General features: G+C 42.8%; 2 protein-coding genes across 3 annotated transcripts in view; one reads left to right on the top strand and one right to left on the bottom strand.

Moving 5' to 3' along the window:
- Positions 1-25,037, bottom strand: part of SLC35F1 (solute carrier family 35 member F1) — a 349,374-nt gene that overhangs the window by 208,504 nt on the left and 115,833 nt on the right. The window lies entirely within an intron of this gene.
- Positions 1,492-10,560, top strand: LOC149524673 (uncharacterized). The gene is made up of 3 exons (XM_089776913.1): positions 1,492-1,916; positions 2,018-3,337; positions 10,371-10,560. The coding sequence occupies exons 2-3, from the start codon at positions 2,295-2,297 to the stop codon at positions 10,558-10,560; spliced, it is 1,233 nt and encodes a 410-aa protein (XP_089633039.1). The 5' UTR covers positions 1,492-1,916; positions 2,018-2,294.

Here is a 25,037-nt window from a genome sequence, read left to right as displayed (position 1 = left end):
AAGAGACTGCTCTTTAACTTAGAGCTACAATGACGCATTGCCAGAGGCTGGCAGAAAAATAGCTAAGCAAGAACATGATTAAAAGAAAAGCAAGACTGTAAAGACAAATGGCACTTTTTTAAGTCAGTCATTAAAAGTAAATATAATCCTTACAAAATAAAACACTGCTGTATTGAAAAGGTGTTTTCCAGCCAACGTACTGGGTTGACAAAATATACTAATGGGCTACGTCTACACTGGCATGATTTTCCGGAAATGCTTTTAACGGAAAAGTTTTCCGTTAAAAGCATTTTCGGAAAAGAATGTCTAGATTGGCAGGACGCTTTTCCGCAAAAGCACTTTTTGCGGAAAAGTGTCCGTGGCCAATCTAGACGTGCCTTTCCGCAAAAAAGCCCCGATCGCCATTTTCGTGATCGGGGCTTTTTTGCGGAATACAGTACTGTGCTGTTTACACTGGCCCTCTTGCGCAAATCATTTGAGCAAGAGGGCTTTTACCTGAATGGGAGCAGCACAGTATTTCCGCAAGAACACTGACGATCTTACATGAGATCGTCAGTGTTCTTGTGGAAATTCAAGCGGCTAGTGTAGACAGCTGGTAAGTTTTTCCGCAAAAGCAGATGATTTTGTGGAAAAACTTGCCAGTCTAGACACAGCCATGTTGTTAAAGTGGCAGAACCTCTCTTCTGTAGGTATGGAGTGTTACTGAGTGTGAGGAAAGCTTTGTATTGTACATGGCAGCCAATTGCATCAGGGATACAATCATAAAATGGTAGCCCTAGCAGAGATGTCAGATGCAGAGCAAAGCGACCCCACCGCCGAAGAGGCTACCCGGTGAGAGTACAAGCTGTGGTGTGAGTGTGTGCCTGTGCCTGTGCCTGACTGTTTGAATTTTACAGTTTGAAGTGTGAATTGAGAGTCTGATTCCAGGTGAGTGCTAGCAGTTTCAGTTTCAGCTTCTGTGGCAGTTGGGACTGAGAGCCTGCCATTGTTCCCTTGATTGCCTCTGATTAGCCTCAGGCTCAGCCTTCCCCTGTGTGACTCAGAAGGGGGCAGGCCTGACCTAGGCAAGCAGGCTTTAAAAAGCCAGAGCAGTGCGACCAGGGGAGCGAAGCGGACAGGGGACTGCAGACAGGGGAGTTGAAGAGGGAGTGACTGATGGTGATGAAGACCCGAAGCGCTTGTGCCAGTACTTCTCCTGTCTCCTCCACCTGTGCCTGTATCCAGACAGAGAACCTTAGCATGGATGCCTCTACCCAGGTCCTGGTGTGGTCTTGCTGTATTTGTGGCTTGCAATTCCCACTGAGTGATCTCCAGGCTGGGGGAGACAACCGTTGTGAAAGGTGCCTGCTGGTGGAATCTCTCAGGCAGCAGGTGGGAGAGCTACAGGAGGAGGTGGCCAGGCTGAGGAGCATTCGAAGCCACGAGGAATTCCTGGACAGTATTCCTGTGGAGTCCACGGAGGTCACTGTCCTAGGATGTGGGACTGTTGACCAGCCACTTACGGAGGAGGCAGTGGTGCAGGGTGAGAACTGGCAGCTGGTTACTTCCGGCAGCAGGCAGTGTTCCACCCCTGCTCCTAACCCTCCCACTGTGTTGTTACATAACCGTTACACTTTACTTTCAGCAGGAGACAAGGAGTCACCCCCCACAGTGGAGGAGACCAGGCCTTGCACCACCAAGGTTGAGCAGTCTCCTGCCACCACTGCGAGGAGGAAACGTAGGGTAGTGGTGGTTGGAGACTCTCTTCTGAGGGGAACGGAGGCACCCATCTGTCGCCCTGACAGCTCATCTCGAGAGATATGCTGTCTGCCAGGGGCCCGTATCCGAGATGTTACGGAGGCATTGTCGAGGATTATCCGGCCCTCTGACTACTACCCCATGCTACTCATCCACGTGGGCACAAATGATACTGCCAGGTGTGACACTGAGCGGATCAAGTGTGACTACAGGGCTTTGGGAGTACGGGTGAAGGAGTTTGGAGTGCAGGTGGTATTCTCTTCTATCCTTCCTGTCAAAGGTAGGGGCCCGGGCAGAGAGAGGTGCATCCTGGAGGTGAATGCCTGGCTGCGACGATGGTGTCACCAGGAGGGATTCGGCTTCCTTGATCACGGGGTGCTCTTCCAGGAAGGACTGCTTGGCGGAGATGGAGTTCACCTTTCCAGGAGCGGGAAGGCCTTGTTTGGACACAGACTGGCTAACCTTGTGAGGAGGGCTTTAAACTAGGTTTGTCGGGGGCAGGTGAGCAAAGCCCACAGGTAAGTGCTGAATGTGCGGGACTGGGAGATGGGTTGGAAATGGGAGGGACTACGGCCTATAATGGCAAGGAGAAAGGAGGGTCAGGGCACAACAGGGAGGCAAGATCAAATCAGTATCTTAGATGCCTATATACAAATGCGAGAAGTATGGGTAATAAGCAGGAAGAACTGGAATTGCTAACCAATAAATACAACTATGATATCATTGGTATTACAGAAACCTGGTGGGATGGGACGCATGATTGGAATATTGGTATGGAAGGGTACGGCTTGCTCAGGAAGGACAGACAGGGAAAAAAGGGAGGAGGGGTTGCCTTGTATATTAAAAATGTGCACACTTGGACTGAAGTGGAGATGAATGTAGGAGATAGCTGTGTAGAGAGTCTCTGGGTTAAGCTAAAAGGGGTAAAAAACGAGGGTGATATCATGCTAGGAGTCTACTACAGGCCACCTAGCCAGGTGGAAGAGGTGGATGAGGCGTTTTTTAAACAATTAACAAAACTATCCAAAGCCCAAGATTTGGCGGTGATGGGGGACTTCAACTATCCAGACATATGTTGGGAAACTAACACAGCGAGGCACAGGCTATCCAATAAGTTTCTGGACTGCATTGGAGACAACTTTCTGTTTCAGAAGGTTGAAAAAGCTACCAGAGGAGAAGCTGTTCTGGATTTGGTTTTAACAAATAGGGAGGAACTAGTTGAGAACTTGAAAGTGGAAGACAGTATAGGGGACAGTGATCACGAAATAATAGAGTTCATGATCTTAAGGAAAGGTAGAAGGGAGACCAGCACAATTGAGGTAATGGATTTCAGGAAGGCAGATTTTGATAAGCTCAGAGAACTTGTAGGTAAGGTCCCATGGGAAGCAAGACTGAAGGGAAAAACAACTGAGGAGAGTTGGAAGTATTTCAAAGGGACGTTGTTAAGGGCCCAAAAGCAAACAATTCCGCTGTGTAGGAAAGATAGAAAATATGACAAAAGACCAGCTTGGCTTAACAAGGAGATCTTGCATGATCTCAAAATAAAAAAGGAGTCATATAAAAAATGGAAACTAAGACAACTAACAAAGGATGAATATAGGCAAGCAACATGGGAATGCAGGGGCAAGATTAGAAAGGCAAAGGCACAAAATGAGATCAAACTAGCTACAGGCATAAAGGGAAACAAGAAGACCTTTTATAAATACATTAAAAGCAAGAGGAAGACCAAGGACAGGGTAGGCCCACTGCTTAGTGAGGAGGGAGAAGTAGTAACAGGGAACTTGGAAATGGCGGAGATGCTCAATGACTTCTTTGTTTCGGTCTTCACCGAGAAGTCTGGAGGTGTGCCTAACGTAGTGAATACAAGCAGAGAGAGGGTAAGTTTAGAAGATAGGATACACAAAGAACAAGTTAAAAATCACTTAGGAAAGTTAGATGTCAGCAAGTCACCATGTCCTGATGAAATGCATCCCAGGATACTCAAGGAGCTGATAGAGGAGGTATCTGAGCCTTTAGCTATGATCTTTGAAAAATCATGGAAGACAGGGGAGATTCCAGAAGATTGGAAAAGGGCAAATATTATGCCCATCTATAAAAAGGGGAATAAGAACAACCCAGGAAACTACAGACCGGTCAGTTTAACGTCTGTCCCAGGGAAGATAATGGAGCAGGTAATTAAGGAAATCATATGCAAACACTTGGAAGGTAATAAAGTGATAGGGAATAGCCAGCATGGGTTTGTGAAGAACAAGTCATGCCAAACTAATCTGATAGCTTTCTTTGATAAGATAACGAGCCTTGTGGATAAGGGAGAAGCGGTGGATGTTATATACCTAGACTTTAGTAAGGCATTTGATACAGTTTCGCATGATATTCTTATTGACAAACTAGGCAAATATAACTTAGATAGGGCCACGATAAGGTGGGTGCATAATTGGCTGGATAACCGTAGTCAGAGAGTTGTTGTTAACGGTTCTAAATCCTGCTGGAAAGGGATAACAAGTGGAGTTCCTCAAGGGTCTGTTTTGGGACCCGTACTGTTCAATATCTTCATCAACGATGTAGATATTGGGATAGAGAGTACGCTTATTAAGTTTGCAGATGATACCAAACTGGGTGGGGTTGCAACTTCTTTGGAGGATAGGGACATAATTCAAAATGACCTTAGCAAGTTAGAGAAATGGTCAGAGGTAAACAGGATGAAGTTTAATAAAGAGAAATGCAAAGTGCTCCACTTAGGAAGGAACAATCAGTTCCATACATACAAGATGGGAAGCGACTGTCTAGGAAGGAGCATGGCGGAAAGGGATCTAGGGTCATAGTGGACCACAAGTTGAATATGAGTCAACAGTGTGATGCTGTTGCAAAAAAAGCAAATATGATTCTAGGTTGTATCAACAGGTGTGTTGTAAGCAAAACTCGTGAAGTCATTCTGCCGCTCTACTCTGCACTAGTTAGGCCTCAGCTGGAATACTGTGTCCAGTTCTGGGCGCCACATTTCAAGAAAGATGTGGAGAAATTGGAAAGGGTACAGAGAAGAGCGACAAGAATGATTAAAGGTTTAGAGAACATGACCTATGAAGCCAGGCTTCATGAACTGGGCTTGTTTAGTTTGGAAAAAAGAAGATTAAGGGGGGACATGATAGCGGTTTTCAAATATCTAAAAGGGTGTCACAAGGAGGAAGGCGAAAATTTGTTCCTCTTGGTTTCTGAGGAGAGGACAAGGAGTAATGGGCTTAAAGTGCAGCAGGGGAGGTTTAGATTGGAGATTAGGAAAAAATTCCTAACTGTCAGGGTGGTCAAATATTGGAATAAATTGCCAAGGGAGGTGGTGGAATCTCCCTCTCTGGAGATATTTAAGAACAGGTTAGATAGACATCTGTCAGGGATGGTGTAGACGGAGCTTGATCCTGCCTTGAGGGTGGGGGGCTGGACTCGATGACCTCTCAAGGTCCCTTCCAGTCTTATTATTCTATGATTCTATAATGACCACAGATGCAGTCACAAGTACAGGTTGGAACTCCCTGGTGGATTTGGTGATTTAGCCAACAGTAGATCCCCTGAAATGATGTCACTCCTATTTGTACCCCTTTTATCTTTCCCCAGAGGCTCTCAGCTGGTTTGCTTCCCATCTCTTTTCGGAACCACAGAAGAAATGTATCTATTTTTTATATACTACACCATATTCTGCCTTTCCATGCACTCAGTTAACTCATTGTAAATATGCAAAACTATCCACATACGCTCTATGCCATGCAACTTCCCCAGTTGGTGTAGGAAAATGGTTACACCAACTGCTTATTTATCCCTATTGTAAATTTTAGAATACACATTATGTGACTACTCACATTTGAAGTTCTCTCCAAACACACCCTGCATTATTTTACTAGGAGGGTGGTGAAGCACTGGAGTGAGTTACGTAGGGAGGTGGTGGAATCTCCATCCCTAGAGTTGTTCAAGTCCCGGCTTGACAAAGCCCTGGCTGGGATGATTTAATTGGGGTTGGTCCTGCTTTGGGCAGGGGATTGGATTTGACCTCCTGAGGTCTCTTCCAATTCTCTGATTCCGTTATTGTCAAAATCTTATATGGAATAATAGAGTGCAGAATCATGAACCTCTCTATAGGTTTCTGCTTAAGCAGCTTTGAATTCTAATGATAACTAATTTAATTACTTAACTTTATTTGCCTTTGCCAATGGGCCACGAGATGGGGTCACTTTGGAAGACAGTGCTCTTGGATAGTATGGTTTTTACACATTATAAGAAGGCAATGTTAATCACCAGAAAATGCAATTACAACACTGTTTCTAAAACCATACATATTAAAGGAATTGAACTCCAGCATTGGGAAGATGTGAAAAATTTGACTCCCCCCTCCTGAATAATGTTAAGAACTAATATTTAATCCCCTCAAGACCACTTCTAGTTCTTGCTTAGTATGTCTTGTGAGCTTTACAGGAGGATTATTTTTCTGGTGCACAACAATTTTTAATATTGTGCTGAAAATCTTTTACTATTAATTTTGCTTCTGACATCTTGGCTTTTCTGAGGTCAATGGTCATTTTGTAATTAATGTCAATGAAGCCAATACTTCCTCCTTGATTTTTAAAGGAATGTGTAATTTGGTATATGTGAAGACTCTACCTGTGACTGGTCAACAAGGTGTGCTGAAGGATGCAAGTCATTTTCAACAATGGCTTCTGAAACTCAGCCAAGTCAGTATGGACCTTTAGTTGAATCCAGATGGGTTCAGCGGTTCTGGTGGGTTGTCCGAGTATTTAAGTGTGCAAATACATTATGCTAATATTAGCTATTGCTGAGATATAGTTGCGACATGCCCACAGTACAATCCAGACTAATCGGTATTTGTGCCATCCTTGCTCTGCAACCTTGGATGCCTTATAATACCCTGAGGAAGTAGCTTGTGACCTTTCTCTTGGACCTTTCATAAACAATCTTCCAGCATGCAAGCCACACCCGGAGTGTTTGTGTGTAACCACAGTTTGCCAGCTAAATCAGGGCTCTCACCAGTCTTGTTTCTACTGCAGGGTGACCCCAACACACTTCCAATCTCAGACTTTCCCCCAGAAATGTGCATCTTGTATTGCCCAGGTCTCTCCAGAACAATACAAGCTTATATAAAGTCCATGGTTTATTTAGCAGAAATGATAAAATAATAAAAAGTTATTAACTACAAAAATAGATTTTAAGTGAGTACAATTAATGATGCATAAAAATAAAAATGCAACTAAGGCCTAACTTAAAAAGTTATGTTAAATTCAAGTTACAGTTTTTCTGACCTTATGATCTCATCTCTTTTACTGCCCAGGTAATGGCCTACTGACCTTATTTACTCCTAGCTGAAGCATCAGCTTTCCCTTTGTCTTTGAGAAACTGTTTTGACCACTCCCCAGACTTGGAACATGATTTAGAAATACCATACAGTGGGATCTTTTAACTTTACATACAATGATGCCACACATATTTTACTAAGACAATAATGACCAGCGAATAATGAGTTTTGAAATGATATCTCTCAAGGTATACTTTGTAAAAAGATCACTACAATAGCATGCAAGGGATCAACGCAGGGGCGCCCTCTGTCATAAAAGCACATTTAGTTTGAGTGGAAATGCAATTCCATGGCTAACACACACAATTAAGGGGCTAGAACACAGACTCTGATCCAAATCCCTTTGAACTCAACAAGATCCTTCTCATTGACTCTAGTGGGCTGTGGTTCAGGTCCACTGAACTGGATTTCTAGAGGCGTGGAACATTCAAAAATTGAAATGGAATGAATCTTAGCTGCCAGTGCTCAGCACCTCTGGAAGCCAAGCCCATAAAGACTTGAAAAGTACTATATTGGTTGCATGTGGCTCTTCATTTACTTCTGAAAAATAAAGAAGTGTTTGCCAGTTTTAGTATGTAAAGGTGTATATTACTATCACTGTTCTGTTTTCACTGTCCTGAAACTTTTGTTCCATGGAGTCTCTCAGTTCTGAGTCCCTCCATTTTGACTATCCGTTTCAGTTAATGAAGGATGCTGTTGGAGAGAACATCATGAATAGTGTGCCCTCTCATGGATGCTTACAATTTGTTCTTTCTGGTTCTATTATGTTCCTCAATCTAAGATTATGTTAATTCAGAATGAAAGTATATGATTTATTCTCATCTGCATGGAAAACATAACTTCAAACCATGCCAAATTTCCTAAGTCCACATTTTTTGGAACTCATCTTCATACTCTTTTACACGTAACTGTCCACTGTATTCTACAAACATTAACTAATTATCAAAACACCCCATGAGGAAGTGAAGTAAATCTTCATATCTTCATTTTATAGATGGAGAAAGAGAGGCAGAGAAGTGAAGTGACTTACCCAAGGCCACAGAGGGAGATTATTTTAGAAGCAGGATTATAGCTCAGGAAGAGTTTAGCTCAACCTCTGCACTTACCCTTTTGCATGATGCTGCCTTCTTTTTGCTTGTCAAAGCATCATATTCAAAGTGCCACATTACCCAGGTCTAAGCTCTGGCTAACTGAGTGTTTCTGTTGTTTAGGGCTCATCCATACTGGATGTGCCGCTTTAACTATTCTGGGATTATTAAAGTGACAAATTTTCCCTACTATAGACATAGTTATCTACTATATATTTGAGAGAGTCTGTCCGTCTGTCCCACAGCCAGGGGAAATGCACCCCTCCCCTGACTATGCCTGCTGCAGCGGCCATGGGCAGGCACTTCTCACCTGGCCCCAAGCTGCTGTTGTGAGAGAGAGCTGAGGTTGGTTGTCCTTTCTCCCTAGGGCAGCCTGCATACTGAACTCATCTCCAGCTCCACTTCAGAGAAATGATTTAAATGAAGAAAAACAAAAATTATTTCAATTAAGGACCTGAGCAACACTGGGTAAATCTTCTAGTACCTATATAAAAGTGTCTATATTGGTAAATTCTAGTTCAGGAAGAGGAATAACCTATACAGATAAAACTGCATCTACAGCAGGGTTTATACTGGTATGTATATATTGGTAAGTATCTTACACTGACATTTTTATGCAGATAACTTTTCCAGTTCATATCAGTCCTTGGTTGAAATCACTTATTTAATAGCCAAGAAATGGGACATGCATTCAGACTTGTCTGAGAGACAAAGAGAAGCAACCTAGCTGTTCAGTTAATAGAGATTATGACTCGAAAACAAAATTTACTGTTCTCTATTGTGCAACCAACTGCCATTAGCCTAGAACTCAAAAGCTTAACTTGGTAGGTATCAGGTTATCAAGGGATGAAGCAGTCTTCATCCTTTACTATCAGTGGTATTGCTTCAGAGGCTCCGTAGGAGTCAGAGGTAATCCACATGTAATACGCTGCTAGAGATGTAGGACAATATGCAAAGTTAATGCCCATAAATGTGATGTCAATACCTCTTTAGTTTTCTCCTTTCTGAGTTTCATAAAGGCACATAATCTGGAGAACACATCCACTGTGCATAGCGACAAGCAGACAAAATACAGCTTGGATGTTACTTTGTGATATTTGGCTAGCTAAGAAGATTCTGAAAAAGGAGTTTTCTGCCAATATGTCATCACCCAGCATTTTAATCAAGAACAGACCAACTGCAACATTTGGCCTGAATTAAAAACTGTTCTTCTTCCTTTAATATGCAATCAATCGAGGTGATATGTTAACCTGGCCATATTAAAACATTCAGTGATTTGCAGTTCTAACACAGACACCACAATTATCTTTTTAAAATTCAGAAATAAAGCAAAGTGTTTCTGCATGCTTAATAAATCTTCAGGTCCTGAAATGTTAACATCCACTAATATGTTTTACTGGTTTTCCTCCGGTTTTCAGATGTACCAATTTGTCTCTTCAAAGAGAAAAAGCGACAGAATCCCAGACTGAGTAGGCTTTTTTGCAAAAGCTCCATAGCACCTATTACTGTAGATAGTTGATGCTGCAACTGGTTCAAGTGAAAACAGTTGGATCAAATAGTGTCAGAATTTACAAAGCTTATTGTATAAACTACAGGATAAATCTTAGGGTGTGTCTAAACTACACCCCTCTGCCGACAGAGGGATGTAGATTAGGCACATCGCTATTGCAAATGAAGTGGGGATTTAAATATCCCACACTTCATTTGAATAGAAATGGCTGCCGCTTTTTGCCGCTGCGGCACTTTGCCAGCAAAAAGCGGCAGTTTAGATGGGGATCAGTCGACAAGGAAAGCTTTTTCCGACTGATTCCTTATGCTTCGTGCAACAAGGTTTACAGGATCGGTTGGAAAAGGCTTTCCTTGTCAACCGATCCCCGTCTAGACTGCCGCTTTTTGCTGGCAAAGTGCCGCGGCAGCAAAAAGCGTTGGCCATTTCTATTCAAATGAAGCGCGGGATATTTAGATCCCTGCTTCATTTGCAATAGCAATGTGCCTAATCTACATCCCTCTGTTGGCAGAGGGGTGTAGTTTAGACACACTCTTAAAGCTCTAAACAGATCTTACATGGGCAAAACTCCTCTATGACTTCAGTGGAGCCTTTGCTCAGTTAAGGACTGGGCAAAGGCTTCAGGATTTATCACTACACAGATTCACTTCCAACAATATGGCAAATTAACTGGCTTATTTTCTAGGGATATCGTCATGTATGGTGGCAAAAAAGAGATAAAATTTATGAGTCAAAATGTTAAGATGAAGCAACAGTCATCACGAAAGTGTCATACAGTCATACCCTTGAGAGATTATTCCATAGTTATATTATTGAAATATACATTTCCTAAACGACAGTTTTCCTATATGGACCAGAATTCTGGAAATCTATGACAGTACTTGGTCAGATCAACTCATTCCAAGCAAATGCCTGCAGGAGATCTCCACAGTCCATTGGAATGAGTTTCTTGCAATGTCAGACATTCCAAATAGAGTACACCAACCTAAAGCATGAAATATGGTAAGAAGACATGATGGACCATATTTTAAGGATGCCACCAACACAACTTCCATGCTAAATGAAAATATGAACATCACCTGGAAAGAGAAGGTCAGTGACCTACAGCAGGGATGGGGAATCTCCCCTGGGCCAAATGTGCTTTGCCAGGGACTCTCTTTTTGACCCACCATCCCACAATCATGATACTGTTTTGCAGTGATCTGGAAGCTTACTTTCGCCATCTCTGACTCAAGGAATACTTTCAATACAACACTGAACAGTGCACGGACACACAGATACCCTCCCACCAACAGCACAAGAAGAAGAACTCTATAGAATTGGGTCTTTTGGTTCTACAATCATTTTCCAGGAGCATCAGTGTACACTGACATGACCCGGTTGCCCTCTCCATGTCTGGACCATGTGGCCAGTGGAATAGCATAAGCAGGCTAGTAATTATATCCCATCTGTAGAACTGTGTGTATGAGTGTGTGTAAGTGTGGTGGGTAATTTTAGTAGCTGGGTATAGTAAGTGAATTCTGCCTTTACAATAATTGCGGCACATTGCTTTATCCCCCAAATAAGATTCGGCTAGTTCTATTTCTACAAGTACAACAGGAATACGGGTGTAGATGCCCTGAAACTGTGACAGTGAGATCCAGCTCTAGTTAGATTACTAAACACAATATAAATGTTAACTTCACTTGAGGTTCCCTAACCATATATCACTGTCACAGAAAGACAACCAGTTTACAAGATGCAGTATAGAGAATAATGAAGCAAAAGTTATTAGTATCTGATATGGATCTCTGTTGGGAAATAGAGGTCCTACATTAAAAGTAAGATTTTAACTGACAGCCTTTTGATAAAACACATTTTCAATTTTGTAGAAATTTCCACTTTACTTAAACAAAGTAATAGAAAAGTTGGGATGAGCTGAGTATGTGTCTGTGTCTGAAATGGAAGACTGTGTTTCTACAGTAACAACAGTCCTAGAGGATAAAATATCAATGTGTGTCAATAGCATTCCTTCAGGACATAGTTTACAGGGATTTTTTGCCTCTAGGAGAGACTATTTCACATATATGAATTTTGTCCATTATGACATTTCCCTTCATTATATTGTTATCTTTAAAGTGCCAGATGTCAGGGTAAGCACTAGATGTCTGCAAGCAATACCAACCAATTGACACAACAGGAGGAATAGCAAAATACATGGGTGTTTTGCTTATCTTCACCACACAATTCTTTAGTAAAAAATGCAAAAATAATAATACAGAATTCAACTTCAGCTAGTGCCAGCACTAGCAGGTGTGAAAGCAGGAAAGGAATCTTGGTTTTAGATGAAAGTGAATCAATTATATCCTTCCATCTTGCTGAGCTAGGATGATACCTGTTTTACCTTGAAGGGTTCCATTTAGCCACTAGGCTGACTGCAAATGGTGGAAACAAGAGGGTGAGAAAGGCTCAGTGTTGGGATGTAGATCAATCTACCAAGTTGTGATTTATCAAACACAACACATCAGTATATTTTTGAATGGGAGGATGAAATATAAAGAACTCAGGGGTCTATTTATGTATTCTCTGTGAGCACATACATTAACTTTCATTAAAAATAAGGGGAGTGTCACATTTTTATGTGAAAAATAAAACCACTCGGTTTTATTGTCAAAGCCATATTTTATTACTTCCCTCTCCTGTATGAGCATCCTTCTAAACTTTCTTTCTAAAACAGATTTTTCATTTTACTGAATGACATTTATTGTGCTGAACAAGATATTGAACTGTCTGATACTGAATTTAATGCAAGGCAGCAAACAGTAAGTTCTCATATACCCAGAAAAGCACTGGAAATAATTCTAATCAGAAAAGGAAAACAGAAGAAATTGCTTTAAAAAACATTGGGCTTGTACCTCTAAAGCATGGACCTGTCTCAAGGTGTATGTCTACACTGGGGAGTTATTTAAAATTTAACTCCGCTCATTTCAAAATAACAAGGCGAGCATCCACACTATCAAGCTTGTTATTTTGAAATAATGGGCTTATTATTTCAAAATAATAACTCCTGCATGTGAAGAGAAATGAACTTATTTTGAAATTGTTATTTCGGGAGTTATTCTTTCAAAATAACTTATTTCGAACTAATCTGGCAATGTAGACACAGCCAAGGGTAGCTCTGCTGGCTGATGTGGAAAAAGAAATAGGGGCATAGAGAAGTCTTTCTGTCCCCCTTATGGTAACTCTCCACTCTTAGGCAAACTCAAATGGGCAACTATGTAGTCTTGTGACTAGGGCCCTTCCTAGGGACTCAAAAGTTTTGGGTTCTAATTCAGTTTTTGCCATTGCCATGCTGTGGATATTAGGCAAGTCACTTCTCTATGCCTCCGTCTTCTCTTCTGCTTCTTGTTTTGACAATTTAAATTAGGGATGTAAAATCCCATTCAATTGACTAACTGGTTAAATGTAATATTTAACCAGTTAACCCATTCAAGAGGAACTGAGTGGGGAGAGGGGTTACTAAGGACAGAGGCTACTCCTGTGCGGCTAGAGTGCCCCTGCCTGTGGTGGGCCCCATAGTGCTAGAGTAGCCCCCAAACCAAGGCAGGCAATTTGTTGCTCCAGCCCCCACTGGTTAACCGGAACCAGTAAGTATCACTCATGAAGAGTGATACTTACCAGTTAACCCATTAACCTTTCACATTCCTAATTTAAATTGGAAATTCCTTGGGTGAAAACGTCGGCTCATCCAACAAAAGGATAAGTTATCTACTAAGCCCTTACAAAGACAGGCTCTATGGCAGTATTTTACACCTGCTGTTCCACCCACACACATATTGTAAACCACAATAATCCATCCTGCCCTTTCCCAATCTCATCAAAGGTGGCAACCATTTAATTGTAATAGATTAATTAATGGTCTGAGATATACTTTATTGTTTAACAAATATAGTCATGGCTATAGTACGTATCCAAATCCATTAAGCATCCGATGAACATTAAACAAGTCTTAAGAAGAGAAGTTACAGTATCATGATGATACTAAATATCTAGCACATTACTCAGCTTAATAAGTCTTTCGTACCAGAACCAAAACAAACAAAGTAAGCAAGTACTGCACTCCTCCTCTCACTTAAGATGTCAGTAGATCTATACAGATCAATCTCCCTATACATATTAGCTCTCTCAGTTCCCATCACCATCCTCCAGCACATATTGAAAGATTGCAAAATTATACGGAGAACTCCCACAATGATGTGTCCATAACTGTCTCCTGTTCAATTTGGAAGGGAATTCAGCTATGGCTTCAAACACACACAAAAATCTCACATCGTTTTATCCACCACGTCGCACAAGAGCAGAGTGTTGGCAGAGACAAGAGATTATCGAGACAGTCAGTTTAACTTCTGTGCCAGGAAAGATAATGGAGCAAGTAATTAAAGACTTCATCTGCAAACATCTGGAGGCAAATACGGTGATAGGTGACAGCCAGCATAGATTTGAAAAGAACAAATCATGTCAAACCAATCTGATAGCTTTCTTTGACAGAATATCAAGCCTTGTGGATAAGGGAGAAGTGGTGGACGTGGTATACCTAAACTTTAGTAAAGCATTTGATACATTCTTGCATGACCTTCTTATCAATAAACTAGACCAGCGTTTCCCAAACTATGGGCCATGGCCCGCTACCGGGCCGCAGGAAAAAAATACCAGGCCTCAGCATGCCTGGTGGCTGCCGACAGGGCCAGCCTTAGGCCGATTTGGGCCCCGCGCCCCTGACCCTGGAAGTGCCGGTGAGTTACAGAGACAGGGGCCCTGCTCCACCGATACGTGGAGCTGGGTCTCTCCTCCGGCTCTGACTGGTGCGGGCGCGAGTCCCCCACGCTGGCCGCCCACGCATCCTCCCACCCCGCTCCCAGAGCATCCCCGCTGTTCGGCTCCTCCTCACCACCTACTACTGCCCATGTGCGGCGTTGCACGGGGGCGGGGAGGACGCCCGGGCGTGACGTGATGTCACGGCCCAGGATTTTAAAAGTCTTCAGAGGATGTGGAAGGCAGAAGGTAGGGAACAGGCTTGGGCGGAGGCGAGGAGGTGGCAGTGGTGGCGGCGGCGGGCTTGCGCGGAGGGGGAGGAGTGGAAGGAGAAGGGGCTTGGGAGGGGAAGGCACCAAGGGACAGGGTGCAGGAGAGACAAATGCCAGGAGGCAAAATGCAGACAATGAGGGAAAGGGTAGGAGGGGAGGTGTCAGTGGGAGGGGGGACAGGGTGATGCAGGGAGAGGAGAGGAGAGGAGAGGAGAGGAGAGGAGAAGGGCATTGGGGGGCTGGAGGAGGAGGTGCTGGGAGAAGGCTTGAAAGAACTGGTGGGCATGAGGGGGGGGATGGAGCAAGTCATGTGTGAGGGCACAGAGGGGCAGGAGGGGAATGGAGCATAGAGTGGTGAGGGGGTGGGTATTAGGGAAAAAGAGGGCAAAGGGGGCAGGGGCAGTAAGGGAAGGGGGAGGCACCAGGAGAGGGCAGGGCTAAGGGAAGGTGCAGGTGCCAGGGGATTCTGGGGTGAGGAGGAGGGCAGAGCTGGCCACTGGAAGCAGCACTGGACGGGGGAATTGGGGCAGGCTGGGGAGATTGGGGGGCTGGTGGAAGCAGCGCTGCCGGGGGGTACGAGGTAGGGGGCAGGGAGCTGGCCGGGGAAGATGGCGGGGGGGAGAAGAAGCGGCCGCCGGAAGGAGGGCTGGATGCGGGCAATGGGGCTGGCCAAGGGAGATTGGGAGGAGAAGCAGGGGGGACCTGGCTGCCCGGGAGGGAGTTGGGGGAAGTGGGGCTGGCCAGAGGCGCAGCGGGGGGAGCAGGAGGAAGGAATGAATCGGCCTGCGGGGAGTGGGACTGACCCAGCCATATGTAGATCTCGGGACGCTGCCCCTGCCTCTCCCCCCCGCAAAGCACAAAGCATGAGTTAGTCCAGCCCAGGGCTTCTATTGCCCTCCCACACACATACCCCCCTTGAGTAGCTGCGAACTGTCTGGCTGGTAGACACACTCATGCAGCCTGAGCACATTTACCAGCCAGGCAGTTCGAAACTACAAACTGATACATCTAATAATAATACAACTTACATAATGAGAAAATACCAGACATGTTATATGTCTGGTATTTTTTCAGTTTGTTTTTTATGTGTTTATATTTTTGGGCTGCAAAAATCAGTATTGAAAAAAAAGGGTTCCAACTAAAGTAAAAAGTTTGGGAAACCCTGGTCTAACCAGCTTTCTGTCTGTCTTACGGTCCATTTATCCAATCCATATTCCTTAACTTGCTGACAAGAATATTGTGGGTGACCATATCAAAAGCTTTGCTAAAGCTGGCACTGGGGGCTTTGGGAGGACCAGAAACAACATATTTGAATATTCATCATTTGATTAATGAATATGCAAATATGCAAATGAACATTACCGGTCCTCCAAAAGTTCGTGAATGGATTTACTGGTCCCCGTGTCAAAAAGTCTGGGAACCCCTGAAGTAGACAAATACAACTTAGATGGGGCTACTATGAGATGGGTGCATAGCTGGCTGGATAACCCGTTCTCAGAGAATAATTTTTAATGGTTCACAATCATGCTGGAAGGGCATAACAAGTGGGGTTCCATGGGGGTCTGTTTTGGGCACAGTTCTATTCAATATCTTCATCAACAATTTAGATGATGGCAAAGAGAGTATAATAATTACGTTTGCAGATAATACCAAGCTGGGAGGGGTTGTGAGTGCTGTGAAGATTGTACTAATTACATTTGTAAGTATTGTACTATTGTATTAATTAATGGACATTGGATCCAACTCATGGTGCCTTACATTAATCGCAATTTCTGTGTTATAACCACAATTGTTAGATATAACCACAATTGTTAGATATAACCAAAATTGTTAGCAGCGATAGCAAGTTTACTGTGCCTATATGGACTGTACAGCATCTCAAAGCCTACCCTGAGTTATACAAGGAGATCTCTCACATTGCACTGGGAATGGGTCTCATCTCTCCTTACAACATGAGCTTCAGAAGCTCCAAACTCTGGAGATCTCTAGGCTAGCAGCTACAGTTGCAGACACAGGCCATCACTCCTGGTGGGAGACATTGCTTGGGTGGAGCCCCAGTGCAACTGGTCTTTTAAATATTATGCTTCACCCCATTGTGGTGATCATTGGTTTCCAAATTATACTAGTAATTGGTCTGATTCTACTGGTTTGCTGGATCCAACGACTGATGCGACAACTACAATGGATTGAAGACCAGACTCACTACCATGGACTAAGGATGTGATGGGGATACTTGCTCAGCGCAAGCACCCCATCAACGGGGGGACTTGTTACCCACCAGCTCTGTGATTATTGGGGAACCAGAACATGGTCACCTGTCAGCCTTGTGCTCTTGGGGAGTCAGGGAGTGACATTCATGGAAAACCATTCCCTTCCCTCAGGCCTCTGCTAGAATCAAAGACAAAGCAATGAAAAGGCCGGGGAAGACACACCTAAACTGCTTCAGACAAGGGTGATACAATTAAGGAAACACCCCAGCCTCATTTGCATTAAAGATGGAACAGAGGGACATCTCATTAGCATACAGAATGGAGAGCAGCTCTTCCAAGGCAGGAACCGCACTGAACTATGGGACACCGAAAGCAGAGAAGCACTGCCTGATGGGAAATCCCTGCTCCAGATGCTAATGAACCTAAGCCTGCTCACACCCAAATTAGTCATTATCAGACCAATTCTAGTAACGATCCTATTGACATCTAAAATACTGAAACTGCCAAGTTGCATTGTGAGCTCGTTCAAGGAACATCACCCATAACCAGGTGGGATCAGTCTCTATTGTCTCTCCTCTTTCTCTTTGAACTATCCCTATAAAACTCCTCTCCTTACCCCAAGAAAACTGTTCTGATACCTGGACTTAAACTGCATCAGTTCCATTGAGACTTCTTCATCTCCTGTCTGATCGTGCTGGGGGCTCTGTCCTGCTTTTCTCCTGCCCTCTGGACCCCCGGCTACCGTCATCATCTGGGAACCCCGATCAGTGCAAGCTCCGTGGCGTGGTGAGGTCTCTCTCTCTCTCTCTCTCTCTTTCTCTCTCTCTCAACTATCTCTCTAAGCATAGCCTCCTGACCCTGCCCTATGTAAACTGTTATATGGTTACCTAACATTTGTAATCAGCTTCAATTTAGATTTAATATTGTAATTGTTAGATTTAATATTGTAACTGTTTGATATCTATTCACTACTCAGAAATAAATCACTTTCATTGTTAAACTGGTTGCTTCTCTCTCTTTCTTTCTCTTTTGCTCACTCTTCCTTAAGGGGTGTTGTTTTGGCTTCCCCATTCGCTCTGCAACAACGCTTCTTGTACCCAAGCTAAAGATCCCTGTAGTGCCCAAAATCCTGTGGGGTTTGCTCATCGTGTGGTTTACCTGTGAATGACTGTGGTGTGAAAGTGGGGATAGGGGGTGCTGAACCTGGGGGCTTATGAGGATGGCAGCTTAAAGTGCTGTTTAATCCAGCCCACGGAGTCCAAAGGCACATGAGGGTGCAGTGTGGCATTGCTGTGAAACCCAGCCAGCTGAGTCCAGGGACATATGAGGGGGTCAGCTTGTGAGTGCTGAGTACCCAGTCCTCTCAGACATGCTCTGATTAGTGGGTGTGAGTGTCTGTGTGTGTTGCTAAGGTGGGAAGAACCCCATCCTGAGGAACCTAGTTACTGCAGGAGAGCTCCAGTGGGAGGGGGAATTGGCAGCAGGGAGAATTCAGCTCCATATGAGAGCCCAAGTAAGCACCAACAGCACACTGATAGAACTGTCAACCTTCCCCCAGTCCCATAAGGGTAACCCTGATAAATGAGCATACCCCAGAGTATTGGGCAAATCTGAGGGTACCACACCATGGAGGTCCAACTGTAGATGGTTTCAGAGATATTTGCTGAGAGTCAGTAGTCCCTTACAGGCTCTGGAGTGGAGTGTGCTCCCATGTAGTGACTCTCAACCTTTTCAGATTACTGTAGCCTTTTAAAGCTGTACACCCAAGTTTCTCCTCACTTGAAAATGTACAAAATCAGATATAAAAATAGAAAAGTGTCACAGCACACTATTCCCGAAAAATTACTTACTCTTTCTCATTTTTCCATATCATTACAAAAGAAATGAATTGGAATATAAATATTGTACTTATATTTCTGAGTATAATATGAAGAGCAGTATAAACAAATCATTGTGTATGAAAATTCATTTGTACTGAATTTGCCTGAGCTTTTTATGCAGTTTGTTCTAAAACTAGGAAAATATCTTGACGCGTTGATGTACCCCTGGAAAGACCTCTGCATAAATCCAGGGACCTCTGGTTGAGAATCACTGCTCTAGCAGGCACAGATGCTTCTGCCCTTTTCCCCTCATGTCTGTGAACACTTCTGCACTCTGGTACAGCACTTCCCAGCTGCCGGTCTTGGACCGTGATCTGCTGGCTGCAGGTTGTTCACAGTGGCTGGTTTTGCTGGCGATGGCACTGGGGCTGAGGTGGCGATAGGAGGAGGGCGGCATAGCAGGAGGCACCTCCAGCCCTCCTCCCATCTCTTCCCCATGTAAGATGGCTGTCCGTCCGGGACTCCGCGCTCCTCCCTCTCCCCGCCTCTCCCGATGGGGGCACAAGATATGCTTGGGGAGGAAGGGGGCGCGAAGGAGGAGGGAGTGTGTATGCCTCCAATAGCTGCTCCCTCTGCTTGTGCTGTAATAACAGCCACGCTCCCTAGAGGGGGCAGCCTGGCTCTGAGGAGTGTGGGGGTGGGGTGAGGTCAAAAGGCACAGAGGTGGGAGTCAAAGGGTGTTAGGCACCAGGGAGCAAGGGGCTGGGTTAGGGGTAGGAGGACCAGTAACATTTTATTTGCATATTTGTTATTTGCATAATGAATATGCAAACATGCAAATAAAATGTTACTGGCCCATCGAAAGTTTGCGAATGGGTTTGCCGGTCCATGATATAAAAAAAGGTTGGGAAGTGCTGGTCTAGTATGTCCTAGTCTTAACCTGGTCTCCTGATCCCCATACTGCCTCTTTGCCCACTTTGCTCCATCTCCCAGTCCCATCCATTTCCTAGGCGCCTCAATGCAATTCCAGCCCCTACCCACCCAGATTTTCATCCCAGTCTCCCCACCTCACTATTCCTGGAGGCCCAGCTCTTCTCTGTAGTAAACTCAAACTAGTCCTTGTTTAGTGCTTGGGCGCCAGTAGGGAAATACTGACAACACTGGAGAGGCAGCCTGTGCCCTCATTTTTCATGTTCAGGGTTGAAACTTATTTTTAATGGGAAAAGCTGGGCAGATTGTTACTGGTAGCGGTGAAAAATGTGATTTAATTTCCTCAGTGCACAACAATTTATTTGAAAAAGAATTACACAAGCAGTAAAATGTTATATAATACATCTTTTTAATATGACTTAATTCTACAAGCACAAGCCCTCAGTAACTATGCTGGCCCTACACAGTATCCAGATTGGAAAATAAAGCAGGTATAGCTACCAGATAGATACTTTTTTTTCCTGCTTTCTTCTTTTTTCAAGTATGCAGACGGTCAAATGTCCCCTGAAACAGGATTTTAGCTACCTCAGGGACCTATGGTTCAAGTGTTGTTCAAAACTCTTTGAGAGTATCACACACCTCACAAATACTAGTTGGAGGAATAAGTAACAGCACATATAATATTTTTAGTACTTAAAACATTTTTGCTCTCAGAGGATTCACATGTCCACAGAAATATCCTCTGTGGGTGTTTTATTTCTTGTTTTTCTAATGATATTTTAGAAGGGGGTAAAAAGGTCATTTGACATGGCCATTTGATATCTACGTAAGCATCAATTATTCACTTAAGCTCTTATTGGTGTGCTAGCCTAATGAGTCTTTTTGATTCAGATCAGTTATTACCAACCTCATTGGTCATCTGCCTATTTACTTTACTTGGCAAGATGATCATTGGCTGACATGACCAAAGCTCCAAAATGAAATACACACAGGCTGTGTCTACATTGGCACCCTTTTCCGGAAAAGGGATGCTAATGAGATACTTCGGAATTGCAAATGCCGCGGGGGATTTAAATATCCCCCACGGCATTTGCATGAACATGGCTGCTGCTTTTTTCCAGCTCAGGGCTTTGCTGGAGAAAAGCGCCAGTCTAGACGGGATCTTTCGGAAAAATAAAGCCTTTTCCGGAAGATCCCTTATTCCTGATTTTAAGAGGAATAAGGGATCTTCCGGAAAAGGCTTTATTTTCTGAAAGATCCCATCTAGAGTGGCGCTTTTCTCCGGCAAAGCCCCGAGCCGGAAAAAAGCGGCAGCCGTGTTCATGCAAATGCCGCGGGGGATATTTAAATCCCCCGCGGCATTTGCAATTCCGAAGTGTCTCATTAGCATCCCTTTTCCGGAAAAAGGTGCCAATGTAGACACAGCCACAGAGTCCCTTATTAGCCATTCAAGCGCAATTTTAGCACTTTTAGTAAATTTCCATACAAATGATCTGATGCTAACAGAACCATGTTCCCAGAATCCTCTTGCCAATTCAGATGTACCAAGCCATAACAAACTCAAGTTCACATTTATTCATATCAGTCACAGTAATTTATAATAATAATTTGGAACTGTCCCAACATCCAGCACTACAGAGGCCCCTGGTAACCGAGAAGAGTAATTGCAGGAATACCTTCCTCACCTCCTGCAGCCCCAATTCAAGTATTCAAGGGGAGACAGAACCTATGGAGAATTTAGCTGTCACACTCTATGAAGCACAAGCTAACTAACATTTTCAGAGGTTCATACCTTGTCTGCTTTTTTTCCCAGGCATGACAAAATTTCAAGATTCTCGTGTGAAGTATGTAGGCACTAGTGTTTCTCAATATAACATCTGTAATATTTTTAACATAGGCAAAACAGTGTATTTTCTCATAATCTCAAATGGCTGCCCTGTTTTTGTTGAAATTTTGTAGAAAACTCAGCATGAGTCAGCTCCCCAGCATGGAAAATTTCAGCCTGAATGGTAATAGTTGAGAAAATTATAAACTGAAAACAGGATCTTATCATGAAAAGTATTGAGCAACCTTAACCATAAGGGTTGCAGCTTGTGCTGCCTATAATACATAGGAACCACCTCCACAGCTGGTGTAAATCAGCATGAATGCTAATGACTTCAATGCACCCACCTTGATTTACATGATCCAATTATCTGTATTTAGCAAAAATGTAAAGTATTATTTATCCAATATTACACAATTTTTGTAGCCATTATAGACTATCACATTATACAATTATCACGAAACATATTGGAGTGCATAATAAAAATCCTTATAAAAATGATAATCGTACATGAGTTACCACTTTGCAAAGTTAAGCAACTTTTCCATTTGCATTTCACTCCTTCCTCCATAATATAAAATGTTTGAATTATTAGAGGTTTATTCTTCCCTCAGTACAACCTCATAAATGGGAGTTACACTGAGTGTCAAAAAGAGACTAAACCAATTAAGGTGGTGAATATTAAATCATTTTATATTGATAGCATTTAAAAATGGACAAATGTGTTACAAGGGCAGAAACCAACTTTTTCATTGGATTTGCTAAAGATAATTTCTTATGCATGCTAGGAGTTTTCTGCAGGGCAGTAACAGTTTCAGGTAACATGGACTGTATCGGAAAGATGATGAAAGTCGTGAAATACTAGACTGTGTTTAAGTACTTTGTTTTAAAGCACTAGTGTACTCCATGCTCCGTATCCTTTGTATGTTAGGAAGTATTAGTGCTCATTAAAAACACAATAGGCATCAATTCTAGAGAAAATAGCCTGACATTTAATCTGCCCAATAAAATCCTGCTACTTTGCAGCATTTAGTGCAATCGGGTGAACCAATAGAGACTCCTTTTTTGTCCTCCACTGTCTGTAATTACTGCATACCTGTCAAGACCAAGGAGCACAAATCTTTTTCTGCATACACAGTGGAGCAAATGGAGGACTCAGTAAAGAAGACCTGGTTTAAAAGCAATCATTGAGTTGCCGGCTGAAAGGAAAACAATTTATTGTAGGAGATCAGCAAAAGAATACTGCATTTGTCATTACACTGAACTACCTGGATACAGATCTTCATGGCCAGTGAATCAAAGCTTTACTAAAAGTAGCTGCTTGATATTACGTTCAGAGAGAGAGAGAGAGAGAGAGAGAGAGAGAGAGAGAGAGAAATAGACCCTAGAGTAGCACATTATATTTTTACAGGTGTGATACATCATGCACTAAATGGCTGCCAGTTCTGCTTCTTTAAGCACAAAACTTTTCAGAGGTACAGTACAATTTCTACAGAGATTTTTCACTGTACAATGCTGAGCTTCCTATGGGAATCACAAACCGTATTAGACAGGAAGCGTTTAAGATAAGAATGCTGACAGTGAATGAGCTCAGAAAATACACTAAAAACACTGATTGGCACATCTTTAAAATGTTAGCAATACCCTCAATCCCTTATTGAAAAAGGGGAAACTGTAATGTACAACCATAAGCAAGGGTTTTTTTGGGGGTAGGAGTGTCACCTGTGAATACAGGCAAGGACTATTACTTGTTTTGATAATACACATTTAAAAGAGGATGTCAAATTCAGACACTGCCATCGGTTTTGTTAAAAGACAGCTTACTCTATTTTTGCCTGAGCACAACACTGTTGATATAGTATATTGCAATCTAGAGAAAGAAAGTGTGACAGTGTCATTTCTTTGTAAATCTCCATGATTAATAGATATTAAAATCGTAACAGTGTGTACAAAGTCCTTCAAGGTCCTAATGCAGGAATAACTAACACTCATCCTGTTCTGTATCATTGCACTTTGCTCACATACCCACAACTGTAATCCAGAAATCTGAAGTTTTAGAGGGGTAGCCTTGTTAGTCTGTAATTGATAAAACTTTAAAAACAACGAATGGTCCTGCAGCACCTTAGAGACTAACAAAAAATGTAGATGTTTTGTGAGCTTTTCTGGGCAAAACCCACTTCTTCAGTCTACCCAGTCAGGAGGGAATACTACAGCTATCTTTCTGTCTCCTATGTAATTAATCCCGGTGGAATCAAACAATGGGCATCCCATTTACAAAGAAATCATACAGAGGATTGGAAGTCCACAGGAAGGGAAGAATGCAAGAGCTCATTCTGCCTCTTGAAACAAAGTCATTGAACTTGGGAAGATATAAGCAGAGACATCATTAGACAGACACAAGGGAACAGAGTTCTTGTGAACTGAGAAAGGTGGGTCCCTCAACTAAGGAGCGGCTGAAATCTCTGGAACTGAATAGATGAGAAACTAACTTAGGCAAATATCTTTCACCTAGAAGACAAATGAAACCAGACCCCTGTACTTTTGTGGAAGGTCCCAACTGAGAGAAAGTAAACTAGGGCTGAGAAGAGGGAAGAGTGTGTGAAAAACCATCTTGAACAAAGACTGTATCTTATTAGATTAAGTTTTAGACTCAGAGGCGTGTTTTCACTTTTATTTGCTTGTAACCCTTTCTAACATTGTATCTTATTCCTGAATTTACTTAAAATACTATATTCTTTTCTTAATACATTTGTTTTACTATTAATAAAAAACAGCAGTGCTGTGTTTGAATTAAAGTGAATTGTTAACTCTAGTTAATAGGAAAAGAAAAAGTGGTGGGTTTTGTTTCTTTAGAGCCATGGGCGTCCAACCAGTTCTGAAGCAGTAGCCACTATAGTACCCATAGCCACTATAATGTACTTGCCACACTCAACCAGCCAAATAGCCACATTGTTCAAGCCAACTAGCCACACACAGCTGGCCAAACAGCTGCAAATGGTTAGTGAGCTGGACACTGCGGCTAGAGGAAAAATGACCTATATTATTTCCCTGAACTGTCCAGGAGAAAGCTGAATATTGAAGAGGTCACACTTTTGGAAAAGTTCAAAGATCAAAAACCAATATCAGGGATGATTCTGGAAATACAGAAATAAAATTGGAGCTCTCTGAGAACTGGAAATAGAAATATAAAAAGTTCATTAGCATTGACAAAGTAAATAGGAATATGATAATATTGAAATAGCATGAAATGTAAAATGTTCACATAAGTGAAATATAGAGTACTACACTATTTTCCAAATATAACAGAAGAAGTATAGACATAAAGCAAATGCATAGATTGCTGATACATTTTCTGTCATCACAGAAGTCAATGGGAGTCTTAACACTGACTTCAATAGGCTTTGATATTGTAGCAGTATCAAAAAGAAAAGACAGAACAAACAAACAAACTCTACAGCCAGATGGATATGCAGTCTCTCCATACATGGGTGCAGTTCTGAGACA

Source organism: Pelodiscus sinensis, chromosome 3 (genome assembly GCF_052426305.1).
Source record: "Pelodiscus sinensis isolate ZL-2025 chromosome 3, ASM5242630v1, whole genome shotgun sequence".
NCBI classification, from domain to species: Eukaryota; Metazoa; Chordata; order Testudines; family Trionychidae; genus Pelodiscus; species Pelodiscus sinensis.
This window is presented reverse-complemented; position numbering and strand designations above follow the sequence as displayed.

What these genes read in the sequence shown, in the direction of transcription:
- LOC149524673 (XM_089776913.1), top strand. Translation starts at nt 2,295, where the DNA reads ATGGGAGGGACTACGGCCTATAATGGCAAGGAGAAAGGAGGGTCAGGG. An exon ending in CTAACAAAGGATGAATATAG is followed by an intron (nt 3,338 to 10,370) that starts GCAAGCAACATG and finishes CTTATTTTCTAG; the next exon opens with GGATATCGTCATGTATGGTG.